Consider the following 13,796-nt stretch of genomic DNA (forward strand, 5'->3'; position numbering starts at 1 on the left):
ATGTGATGAAGCAGACATTGAAGAATGGATGAGTGTTGATGATACACGATACAAAATTGTAAACATCATCAGTAACAAGTCGTCATTGATAAAGCTGATGCCACTGGTGTTTCATCAACGAGTGGTTCAAAAAAGGAAGATGAAAATACACCATCTGCTTCTGAAGCTTTTACCTGTTTAGATACTGCATTGCAATGGTTTTATTTATTTTCAAAATGCTTAAAGTCCATATCATGCATAAGTGTGATCTTACGCCTAATTTTAAGGGTATACAGGTTTTGAGTTTTAATGGTATTTCAAGTGTATTATGTTAGTATATTAATAGTATGCACGTGTATTAGTGTTCCACATAAATTTAGTGACTCTTGTGATCTGCAGTTAATATAATATTACTGTTGTTGTCTCAATAAATTTTGTAAAAAGATTATAAACAACCACAAGCAAGAAGTGTGAGCTGCCATAGGAAAGGTAGTTCTGTGGTTCTATGCAGCTGTTTTGACAGATGGTAACATGGGAAAGAATGTAGTGGCAGGGGAATTCGGGAAGTAAATGGATCCCTTCCATGGTATTGCAAAGTATGTTTAAGGGATAGGAAAATAGCTGAACAGGGAGGGAAAATTAGGGCACTCAAAGCTGAAGTGGATAGTTCTAGGGTGAAACTGATGAGGCTAAGGGGGGGAGGGGGGGGGAAAGGGTGAACAGGTGGGAAGTGGTAGCAAGGAACAGAGGCCACAGAAAGAGAATAATATCTGACAGTTTCATTACTGGCACAAACAATAGATTCGCCTTGCTACCTCAGTTAACTAAGGAAGAGGCTCAAGTAAATGTAAATGTAGTTAATACTAAATAGTCTTTCTCCAGGAAGCCAACTATTTCAAAAAAAAGTAGAAAGTAGGAGGAAAGTTTTGTTGTTAGATAGTAGCTATGGAAGAGGTGTGGGCCAGATCTTGAAGGAAAAATTAGGTAACAGGTACATTGTCACAAGTTTTTTTTTCAAACCCAGTGCATGGCCTAACCAAGCAATAGAGCATGTAAGTTGATTGTGCAAGGGTATTACAAAGCAGTGTTTTGATAGTGGGTGGAGCAGGAAAGAGTGTTGATGGAGATCATGGATAAAATATTGAATGTGACCTGGTAAAAATAGCAGCTGCAGCAAACTATACAAATTTTGGCTTGGCTCCCACTTTCATGCAGTATTATTGGCCCCAATTGAACAGCTCTCTCAGGAGGGTCAATATGGAGTTAGATCAGTCACTTCGGGCATTTGTTTGGCATTGGTTTGGTTGCTGTTGGTACTATTCATAGGTGGTACTTCACAAGGCATGGTTTGCATCTCAGTAGGAAAGGGAAGGGTAAATTGGCCAGGATAAAAGCAAAATCTTTAAGGGAAGGAGGGGGGAGGGAGCACTGAAACTCAAGGGAGTGCCTCTTTTATAGGCTGAGATCAGCATCGAATGGTTCAACATTGAACGAAATTAGGCTTAATGAGAAGCTCAGGCTGGCAGCTACTAGACATGTTAGAGTATTATATGACTCTCATAAAAGTATACTGAGAAATAAGATTAATATATCATAGGATTTTCATAAAAGTACAATGTAAATTAATGTTAGTACTTTGGGTCAGAATATCAGGGGATTAAAAAACAAAGTAGATTAGCTTCTTGTTTGTTTAGAAGATTTAGAAACTCAGGGTGGAATAGATGTGCTATGCCTGTCTGAACATCATAAAGTCATAGATATTGATGAGGTAAATGTAAGTGAATATAAGCTTACAGCACATGTAAGTACAGACACTATGGAGAGTGGACAAGTTGCCACATGTGTTATAATTTGTCATACTGTGAAAAATTTATAGAAACTAAAAAAAATTGTTTAAAGCAACATATAGAAGCATGTGCCTGAGAGCTTGAGCATAGGACCTCACTGGGAATTTTTTAGCTATTTCAGAAACATTTGGATTCTTTGTTGTACCATCTGTCAGAGAGAGGGAAGCTCATTATTCTTTGTGGGGATTTCAGTGTAGATTTTCTGAAAGAGTCTGATAAAAAGAATGACCTTGATGTATTACTTTCTTCTTTCAATTTGACATCAGTTGTTGATTTTCCCTCTTGGGTAGTACAGGAAAGCAGCACACTGGTAGATAATGTTTTTATAGACCAATATAAATTTAATCAAATAAAAACATTCCCTGTTAACAATGGTCTTTCTGATCATGATGCACAGCTAGTTACAGTATATGACATAGCTCCATACAGTCCTACAAAATAGTGTTTAGTTAATGATTTAAAAATTGCAAATATTAGGAAAAGCTTGCAACATTTAGACAGGGATGTGGTGTACAGGAAACTTGATGCTAATTTAAATTTTAACCTGTTCCATGATACCTTTGCAAGTATATTTGAAAACAGTTTGCCTAAGAAAACAGTGAAACATAATTGTAAGAAACCATCTAAAAAGCCATAACTTACTAAAGGGATAATTATGTCTTGTAAACAGAAAAGGGAAATGTGTCTTATAGTTAGAAAGAGTAATGATCCAGAAATAGTTTAACATTATAAAAACTATTGCACTGTATTAAGAAATGTTATTAAACAGTCCAGAAGTGTGTCCAATATGTCTGATATTAGAACCTGTAATAATAAAATTAAAACACTTTGGAATATTGTTAAAAGGCGAACATGGCACACAAGAGCACTGGAAGACTGTTTTTTTTTTATCAAACTCAATGAAAGATTTGTTAACAAAAAGTTAGAAGTAGAAAATATTTTTAATAATCATATTTTTAAGTTTTGTAGAGAAAAGAGGGACCATCTGTTCATTATAGGCAATAACTATGCAATTTCATAAAACTGAAATTCAGTCCACCTCTCATACTGAAATTAGGAAAATAATGAATTCACTCAAAAGTAAAAGTTCACATGAAATTGACATCATTCCCAACAGGATACCAAAACCTTTTTCCCAACAGATAAGTAGGATTCTCAGCCACATATCTAGTAGCTCATTGAAACAGGTAATTTTTCGAGAGAGACTGAAATATGCTATTGTTAAACCATTGAATAGAAAGGGGGATAGGTCTGGTGTTGACAACTACTCTTCAATCTCACTTCTGAAAGCTTTATCCAAAATTCAAGAGTAGCTACATATATTTGTAAAAATGAAATACTAACAAAATGTCAGTGTGGTTTTCAGAAAGGCTTTTCAAGAGAAAATGCTATATATGATTCCACAGATCCAATATTATATGCTTTGAATAACTGAACATCACTCATTTGGATTTTTGTGTGATTTGTTAAAGGCTTTTGACTGTGTGTATCATGAAAGTCTTCCAGATAAGCTTAAATGTTGTGGCATGACTGGGACAGTGTAGAAATGGTTTAATTTGTATTTAACTGGAAGAATACAGAAGGTGTAAATTAGCAGTACAGATAGTCTGAAAAAAATCAGCAGAATTCTCTAACTAGGAAGTTATCAAGATTGTTGTCCCATTGGGTTCAATCTTTGGCCCCTTATTGTTCCAAATGTATATTAATGACTTGTCACTCTATATTCATTAAGTTGTAAAGCTAGTTCTTTTTGTTGATGATACAGGTATTTAACCACACCCAACAAACAGGAATTAACTGAGAAAATTGTGAATAATGTCTTTCAGAAAATTATTAAGTGGATCTTTACAAATGGACTCTCTCTAAATTTTGAGGAAACACAGTACATACAGGTGTGAACATTAAATAGCCTAACACCATTGATAAATATAGACTTCAAACAGAAGTCTGTTGCTAAGGCTGAATATTCATATATTTCTGGGTGTGTGCATTGATGATAAATTGAATTGGAAGAAACACATTGATGATCCACTGAAATGTTTGATTTCAGCTACTTATGCTATATGGTTATTGCAAATTTTGCCGATAAACATATCAGTAATCTAGTCTATTATACCTGTTTTCATTCAATGGTCACATATGGCATCATATTTTTGGGTTATTCATCATTAAGAGAAAAAATGTTAATTGCACAAAAATGTGTAATCAGAATAGTAGCTGGAGCCCATGCAAGGTCACCTTGAAGACATTTGCTTAAGGCACTCGGGATATTCGCTGTATCCTCATTATACAGGGTGATTCAAAAAGAATACCACAACTTTAGGAATTTAAAACTCTGCAATGACAAAAGGCAGAGCTAAGCACTATCTGTCGGCGAATTAAGGGAGCTATAAAGTTTCATTTAGTTGTACATTTGTTCGCTTGAGGCGCTGTTGACTAGGCATCAGCGTCAGTTGATGCTAAGATGGCAACTGACTGACTGCTGTCGCCGCACTGCTGGCACTGTTTAGTGATGAAGCAACTTTCCACACTAACGGGAAAGTCAACCGTCACAATGTCTGTATATGGGGCACTGAGAATCCACGGGAAACAACTCAGTATGAACGTGACTCGCCTAAGGTGAACGTTTCCTGTGCCATTCAGCCAATAAAGTTTTTGGTCCCCTTTTCTTCGAAGGTGCTACTGTAACTGGACTACAGTATCTGGAGATGTTAGAGAATTGGCTGTTCCCTCAGCTCGAAAAAGAAGCACAACAATTCATATTTCAGCAGGATGGAGCGCCACCACATTGGCACTTATCTGTCCGTAACTACCTGAACGTCAACTACCCGAGGCGATGGATCGGCTGCCAGGCAGCCCGTGACAGAGCACTTCATCACTGGCCTCCAAGAAGCCCTGATCTTACCCCCTGCGATTTTTTCTTATGGGGGTATGTTAAGGATATGGTGTTTCGGCCACCTCTCCCAGCCACCATTGATGATTTGAAATGAGAAATAACAGCAGCTATCCAACCTGTTATGCCTGATATGCTACAGAGAGTGTGGAACGAGTTGGAGTATCGGGTTGATATTGCTCGAGTGTCTGGAGGGGTCCATATTGAACATCTCTGAACTTGTTTTTGAGTGAAAGAAAACCTTTTTAAATACTCTTTGTAATGATGTATAACAGAAGGTTATATTATGTTTCTTTCATTAAATACACATTTTTAAAGTTGTGGTATTCTTTTTGAATCACCCTGTACATATATTCACTTATGAAATTTGTTATTGACAACCAATCCCAGTTCAAAAATAACAGTAAAGTGCATAGCTACAACACTAGAACAAATGATGATCTTCACTATTCTGGGTTAAATCTGAATTGGGCACAGAAAGAGGTGAATTATGCTGCCACAAAAGTCTTTGGTCATTTACCAAATACGATTAAAAATCTGACAGATATCCAACCAGCATCGCAAAACAAATGAAAAGAATTTCTGAATGACAACTCCTTCTACTCAGTAGATGAATTTTTAGATATGAAGTAGTAATTGTAAAAAATAAATAAAGAAAGAAAGAAATTTGATTATATCATGTAAGAAACCTTATGGTAAACAGACATGTTCTACATCATTGGAAAATGTCATATTCATGATTTATGGAACAAGTATTAATGTAATGTAATGAAGAACAAGGTGAAAGGACTGAAATCAGATATCTGCCCTGAAGAATGTGCATGACTTAGCTACACATAAGTGTAGGCTTGCTTAGACGGGCGAAATTTAAGGATTTTGTAAGCATTAATTCTGTACAAATATACCTGTAAAATCCATATGTATTACACATTATTTTGTTTACTAGGCTATAGTATGTACATTCCTACTGTACTTGCCTTTGTAACAGTAAAAGAGATTCAATATATAATAAATATACATAGTTTTTATTGATAAATTGGTAAATAAGACTATACAGTTTGAGTATCGAAATAAACACGTTTTTTGAACATCCATGTCCCCCAGTTAGTTCTGATAATTGTTGGTGTACTGTAAATGAAAAGCTCTGAGAGAACAGGGATGTATGAAATGAGCATTTCCACAGACCATAGCAGATTCTGTTACACAAACCTACAAAAAATCTCCATTCTAAATAGAACTGAACCAGACACTAGAACAGCATATAAAGGTGGAACACATATTTAATTTTGACCTTATGGTGATGGGGGAGGAAGAGGAGGGGGAGATATTGAGATGAAAGGAGAATCATCATCATATACAAATAAAGTAACTTAATGCACTGCCCGCCATGTAATCACGAAATGAGGGATGAAACCAGTATCAGAGTGAAGCCAAATGTTCCAGGAGAGTTTAATTAAGCGTTCTGTTGGAATCAGTGTGTTAGAAAACTTAATCAATATGGGTAAAGCTTCCATTTAAGCTCTACTTATGAACTGGTATTTACCCTATTAGGATTTCACTGATCCTCGCAGTAACCATACATATTCCATAAAAAGCAAGTTAGGGTATTAAAGCACACATCAAAGAGCACAGAATGTATGGAGAATTGAAATAAAGTGCAAATAGTGGCACAATAACAGTTATTCAGTCTCTGACTGAAGTCTTGATAGAGAAGACATGTGAGGTTATTTTTACCATAACATGATAAAGATGTTTACATAATGAGCAGGGTGATTTTTTTCCACCATGTACAAACTATAGGGGTTGACTGATGAGAGGATATGGAACAAAGAAGGTCTAATGGACTTATGTCTGGAAATGCATGCTTTCCATGCTAGAGGCCATTTATTCAATCATACTTTGTTACAGAGGCTGCAGTCTAATACATGCTGTACCATGCAGCCACAGTTACAGTATGTGCTGAAAATGGTTGCCATGTGTATATGCACCAGTTCAGTCTCACAAGTTCACATCAGTCAGGCTACATCCAACCAGTGTCAAAGGCAGCATGAACACACTGCTCCAGTGTCTCCACATCTGGAATGTGTTATGCATACATGATACTTTTGAGATGGCCCCATAACCAGTGAATGAGCAGGCCATGCAACTGGACCCCCTCATCCAATTCATTGACCAGGGAACACATGATTAAGATGTGCCCAGAAATGAATGGTGAACTGGGCTGGAGCACCATCATGTAGCAGCCACATAACCCTTCGAATCTTTACTGGCAGCAGGAGAGGCAAAGCCACCCACAAGAAACGCCAATAGTTCGAGTCTGTTAGGTGACATGTAAGGAAGTCAGGTCCCAAAATACAGTCGCCAGTATCCCAGCCCACACATTCTGACTGCACTGATGCTAATTATTTGCTGTCACTATACCATAGGGGTTCTGCGTATTGTCCCACAGATGACTGTTATGAAAGTGTAAAGGTGGCCTCATCTGTGGATAGGATGATTGGGTAAATGGTCTCTAGTAGGGAAATCTTTCATTTCCAGACATAAATTCATTAGACCTTTTTTGTTCTGTACCCTCTAATCAATCAGTCCCTAGAGTCTGTGCATGGTGGAAAAAATCCCACTGTATAGCTGTGAAATTATCCTCCTGGCCAGATGTCTGAAAATATGTATTTTAAATTCTATTTAGGTAATCACTAACACACACACACACACACACACACACACACACACACACACACACACAATGAAGAACATTGCTTGTCCAGTAGTAATACAATGAAATAATTTAGTCTGAAACGTGTATCAGGTATTGTGGTTCTGTATATGTAATACTTTCCTGCAACAGATAGTGTCATCCAGTCCACATTTTTTTCTGTTTTACCATGTAAATTCAATGAAGGCAGAGAAAACACCAAATGGCTTCCATAGATATTCTTCATATATAGGATTGATATCCAATGGTTATTATAAAAATTCACGATTTTCTTCACCTGCTCTCCACTTTGTAAGTATTTATAGTTCACATGCTTAGTTATCTACACAGTACAGTGACATTAATGTGGCCACTGCCTACATTCAGTATCAGCATTCAACAACCACTCAGATAACGCAGGCTGCAGTACTAGCAGTGGAAGGTACATAAAGCGTGTCGAGAGGACAAGGAAGACAGTGCAATCATAATCGTAATGTGGAACCAGAACGATTTATCTGACGTCCAAAAGGGCATGATCATTGGCTTTCAGACCAAGGGTGAAAGTATTCTGAACTGGCTAGGCTTTTAAACTTTTTGCATGCTGCCATGGTCAAAGTAGGCCTATACTCAGCATGGTAAAGTGGTGCCATCAAAAACTGGTGCTGAGGCAACTGTGGTGCACCACAGGCCATAGATAACACAGGCCAATGATGGAAAAACTTTTTTGCTGAAAATATCTTATTTTTTTTAGGGCGAGAATCCAAATATGATACCATTTCTTCACATTTTACAGTTACATTTATTAAATTAAGCGATTTTTTAAAGAATTTAACAGCTTTTATATAGTTCAAATAATTTAGAAATGAGGTGTAACAAATGTAGATGACGTTCGTAACACTGTTGAAAAACATTTTCTGGCAAAAAAGGTTGATTCTATTTTTATGTTAACATATGGTGTTTTGTTTAATGTCAACCTAACCTCATTTTCTTGACATTGTGGTTGTAAAAACTCTGTGGACAGTTTTTGCTGTATTTGTGGTGAATTTGTAATTAAAAAACGCCAAAGAAATATTACTAAACTAAAAGAAGTCATCTTTGTCAGACCTGACATTAGAAAATTGATGTTTGACGTTAACGTTGGATCCATAATGACCTTAAATGAGAAAGAAGCACGGATATCATTCAAGAAAGTTCTTAGGACATGAAAAAGACCCAGAATATGTTTCTATTATAGCTATAATGTTAAAGAAGCTTAAAACTTTAGAATGTTTAATGAGTCTGAAACTTCACTTTTTGAACAGTCGCCTTGATTACTTCCTGGACAGTATAGGAGATGTTAGTGGGGAGCAAGGAAAGCATTTTCAACAGGACATTAAATTGATAGCAAAACGCTACCAAGGCCGCTGGAACATCAACATGGTGGGGGACTACTGTTGGTCAATTCACTGAGAAGTTCAGCATCGAAAAAGCTACGCAAGAAGCTTCAATGAAAAATGAGAAAGAAAATACAAACCAATTCCAGCTGGCAATTGAAACCTCTATTAACACATATCATTGTTTTAAGTAGCTTACTGTAAATACAAACCATGCTTATATTGTAATAACGCGTTTCATTAATTTCCTCATTTACCTATAGCATAGGATTTTTATACTATATAATAACAATCATATTGCTCGAAAACTATACCTGATACGAAGACCTAAGGCTAGATTTTGATTCAGCTCATAAAAATCTATAAAGAGCAGCTATAAAACTACAAAAAGTTTTTCAAAAAAAATTTTTGATTGGCCTGTGTAATATGGGGGAACAATGGCTGCAGAGACATGTATGGGCAAATAGCCATGTCACTCTTGAGCAGTTGACTAACCAGATGAGCCAAGGGACTAACAATAGTATCTCTTCAAAGATTGTTCAGAGATAGTTGCTGCGTATGGGTCTCTGTAGCAGGTGCCTGGTTAAAGCATCCATACTGAGTGCTGTTCATTGGTGACAAAGGCAGGAATTTGCATCCAATACCGCAACTGGATGTCCACTGGGTGGTGACAGGTGGCCTTTTCAGATGAATCATGTTTTATGCTCCATGGCAGATGGCCTTTGGTGTGTATGGTGTGAAATATCTGAAAGCGTACATTCTGCAGCAATTGTTGGAAGGGTGGAGGAAGCATTATGTTTTGGGGAATGTTTTTGTAGCACTCTCTAGGTCATATTATGATTCTGGAAGCCACATTGGATCAACACAAGTATGTATCAGACATTGTGGATCATGTCCATCACTTGTGCATTTTTTTTGTCCTCAGCACAATGGCATCTCCTAGCAGCACAATGCAATGTGTCACATGGCTCACAATGCAAATGCCTGGTTTGAAGAGCAGTAGGATGAGTTTACTGTGCTACCGTGGCCACCAAACTCCCTGAATTTAAATCTAATTGAGAGTCTTTGGGACCACCTAGATCAGGCTGTATGTCCCACAGACCCTTAACCAAGAAATATAGTACAGCTGGCCACAGCACTGAAATTGACACAGCTCCACATCCCTGTCGGTACCTTCCAGAACCTTGATGATTCTCTTCCTGCACATCTCATAGTGGTCCGCTCTGCAAAAGATTATTGTTCAGGCTTTGACAGGTGTTTCAATTAACGTGGCTGGGCAGTGTATTTCTCCCATGTAACCTGCCAGTGTGGTATTGTTTTTAGAATCCTAATTTTTTGTCAGAGAACTTCCTGATTTCATTTTCACATCCTCACATATGGTGCAACATGCTCTTCTTTTCAGTGTGTGTAAACAGTAAACATGTATAAGTTTTATATTTTTTTCCTGAAATCTCTCATTTGTTAAATAATTATGGCTTACTTCCAAAAAGGTTAAATAGCTTGAGACATTTTTGTTCTGTGTTGACACTCTTATTTGTAAGTCCTCTTTCTGTATGCACTATAGTGTCCCCTTTACTAACAATAAATTTTTGTGCCATTTGGTCAAATATGGTACAGAGAATTATGTGCTAGTAGCAGGCCTTTATTATTACAGTAATCATTTTAATTTGTCAGCACATTTGTAATTGCATTTAATGTGGAAGAGTTTGCACTGAGTGATGTAGTTGCATCTGCATGTATGAATGTATGGATTATTATTGCTTGAAATTATCATCATACTGCTGCATTACATCAGTAAAGCATATTATTTAATTATATGTAAGTAAATAAATCTGTAGCATTTATATAAAAAATTATTATTTAGTATAATTGTCACACAGGTAAGCCACTTCATGTATTCTTCCAAATGTAAAATGCAATAGAATTTGTTATAATTATTTCAATGTGCAGGTTATTGTCATGAATGACAAGTGTTCACTTTTTTATGTTTGTAATGTCTTCTTTTGGTACATAAATGTGCTTTATGCATGGATTTAATTCTCATAAATGTCCTTATTATTATTGTTGTTATCATTATTGATATTATTGATTTAGTCTGCAGCCTTAGCAAGTGTGCTCATGGAAATATTTTGATGTATCACTCGTATTTCAGCTGAACCTCCCCTCCACCCTCTGCACCCTATCCCAACCCACCACACCTCAGCCCCGCACTCTGCTCCAACAAAACAGAGGTACAACTCTGTAACACCCACTTTTGAAATATTGCCATCATTTATGCTTATTCACATGAATGAAAACTTACTGAAGCCCAATGTTATGATCATAAAATAAAGAGAATACATGGTACTGTTCCAAAATGTAGCATTTTGTTTACACATCCAACGAAGTTACATCCCATTGTTGTGGCAAACATTAATGTTAGTGCAGTTTAGATGCCTTCAGAGATCTGTGGGTATACCTGTGTATTATGTTTATTACTCTTTACCTTTTCCAGTCACTGCTCTCAAACTTCCATGTTATTACTTAATTATTAACAAACTGTTCCTGATATAGATTCCATAACTTTTCTATTGAACTTACATTCTTCATCTTGACATTATTTACATTTAACAGCAATGTGATTTAATTTATCAAGGTCCTTTAAGTCTAGAAACAAACTCAGTTGTTTATCTTTCCAGCAAATCTTCTGTCATGATGTGCCCTCCTTTGTAAACAGATAATAGAGTGGTACACTCTCATTCATGAGGAACCATTCCTTCATCAAGACAAAAAAGAAGCTTTCGATAAATATTGCATCATGATCTTTCTTTTTAATTTCCTTTGTAGGGCAATTAATATTCATATCATGTCAATATTAAGTGACCACGTAAGCCATACAAATGATAATAATAATAATATTGTCAGTAATGATTGGAAGAAATATTTCTCTCTGCTTCCTAAGCTTAAACAATGACCTCTAGTTATCTTTTACAAACAAATGAAAATGTCATTCTTCCTTTGACCTCTCAGCAGAATGATACATTCCATTTTGGTAAAGAGGCTATGGCAAAATCCATTTCCCTATTATCAACCTTGTCCAAGAAGTCAAAATACTGCAGAATCAATGTTTATTTTTTAACAGAGAGAGAAAAAAAGGTAGAAGTTTAATGAGAGAAGTTTTTTCAAAAGAGTGCTTATACTGATTAATTTGAAGTGCTAATTCTGAGGAAGCCAGAACCTTGGGCTCATGTTTTGTCCCATCAACAAAATTAAAGTATCGCAACTGATCAATACAGTCAATACATCACTATGACCAATATTTTGTTGAGAGAAAAGAAACTCAAAAATGTGCTAAGGTTTTTCTTTCCATAATTCTTTCTGTGGATATTAATTCTGGTTGGTTAACAGGAAAGATTCTGCAGATGTTTGAAGAAAAGGTGAGGAGTAGTAGCAGGCTGAAGCTGGAAGCCAGTGCGTGAAGGATTTCTTAAACTGCTCTGTTAGAAAAACTCTGTCTATGAAAGGCAGGTTAAGATACTGGTGTTACTGGCATGTGGATTAAACCTGTCATGAATGTTCAGTGACAAAAAACAGTCATCAGTTTTACTTGCCCATTGAAGTGTCTCTTATTTTGCTCATCTCTGTATGTCATTGATACTATATTTCTTTCAAAATAGTATCTTATCATTTTTTTAGCCTGCTGCTTTCTCTCTTCAGTATGTATAACATCTCTTCATCTTCTCTCCGTGTTTTCCATGTCTGCATCATTCCCTTTTTAGTGTTTTACTTTATGTACTTATTGAGACGATTGTAGTCTTAGACAATAGTTTCAAAAGTAATATCATCTCAGTCACACCTAAGGTATCATTGAAAACAAACATTTTTATCAGGTCATACAAATGTAATAACTAATGACTGGACAGAGCCATATTGGCACTTTTACTATTTTTTCTGATTCCAACATTTCAACTTCTGTTCCAGCCAAAGGTGTTCTTGTACTTATTATCTAAAGGAATACTACACTCTTGCCTGTTTGCTAGGATTTACTGTGTTATTACTCTTTGAGTTTCTACCACATCTTACACTAGCAGATTTAAAAAATAGTGCTTGTTGTAGTTTTTGCTTCTGATGAATGCAACATTCTTTTTATTCATGTGCATTTCATATTTTCATTCATAATTCATCATAAAGTTCAATTTCCTATTTTAAGTCTATAACACCCAACACTGATTTAGAAGCAGATTTTTGAAATCTGCAGAATTAATGTGATGTTACATTATTTTGTAATATGTATGACTCCTACTTCTTTATTCCATCTGAGGATCATATATACCTCCGACAACAGTTGACTGGTTGGACTTATTTGTGACCATGATTCTGTTTTAGTATTGATGTCAAAGTGAGCGTTCTATCTGTCATAATTCAACAGTCCAACTCACTGTTACCAGTTCATCTTTAATGATTTATCAAATATATATTTCAACAATTTGGCTAACCTCTTCTCTAGTTTGTAGTACTTACTATGTGTTCTCTAATGCTGTTTTGCTCCACTTCACCTTCTTCTTCTTCCCCTGAAAGCACACATATCTTATCCATTTTCTGCTGTGTTATTTTTTGTACATAAACAACCACTGTTGCTACATTTAATATACTTTGCCTAAAATATAAATTTGTGGCAGATAATAATTACTTTCTCGTATATAGTCAAGGACATTCTTTGATAGTCCAGTTCTTGTATTTGCAAGTTCTTATTTTCTTCACAAAGAGCAGTGGTTCACTGATGAAAAAACTTCAGATTAATGATAAATTCATAATATGTATTGTGGGGTAGAAATGGGTACTTATTGCTAACTTGTTATTCTACAATATGAATGGGGTGGGGGGTGGTGGGGCATGTTGCAGTCTCCCGAGAGGCAGTTTAGCTCTGAATCACGTCGCAGTAAGAGTTTTGAAGAAAGGGAAGAAGAATACGAAAAAGCAAGGAAAAGGATATTTCACACTAATGTGAGTACTTGCAGACTGGTGTGTATGTT

General features: G+C 36.1%; 1 protein-coding gene across 5 annotated transcripts in view; it reads left to right on the top strand.

The window, feature by feature from the left end:
* Positions 1-13,796, top strand: part of LOC126184543 (cAMP-regulated phosphoprotein 21) — a 1,287,166-nt gene that overhangs the window by 1,049,902 nt on the left and 223,468 nt on the right. For 4 of the 5 annotated variants that reach the window (XM_049926953.1, XM_049926952.1, XM_049926954.1 and 1 more), the window contains one exon: positions 13,666-13,767. The exons of the other annotated variant lie outside the window; for it this stretch is intronic. In XM_049926953.1, the coding sequence (XP_049782910.1) occupies positions 13,666-13,767 (102 nt within the window). The remainder of the gene's footprint in view (positions 1-13,665; positions 13,768-13,796) is intronic. 5 annotated transcript variants of the gene reach the window in all.

This window comes from Schistocerca cancellata, chromosome 4 (assembly GCF_023864275.1).
Source record: "Schistocerca cancellata isolate TAMUIC-IGC-003103 chromosome 4, iqSchCanc2.1, whole genome shotgun sequence".
Taxonomy (NCBI): domain Eukaryota; kingdom Metazoa; phylum Arthropoda; class Insecta; order Orthoptera; family Acrididae; genus Schistocerca; species Schistocerca cancellata.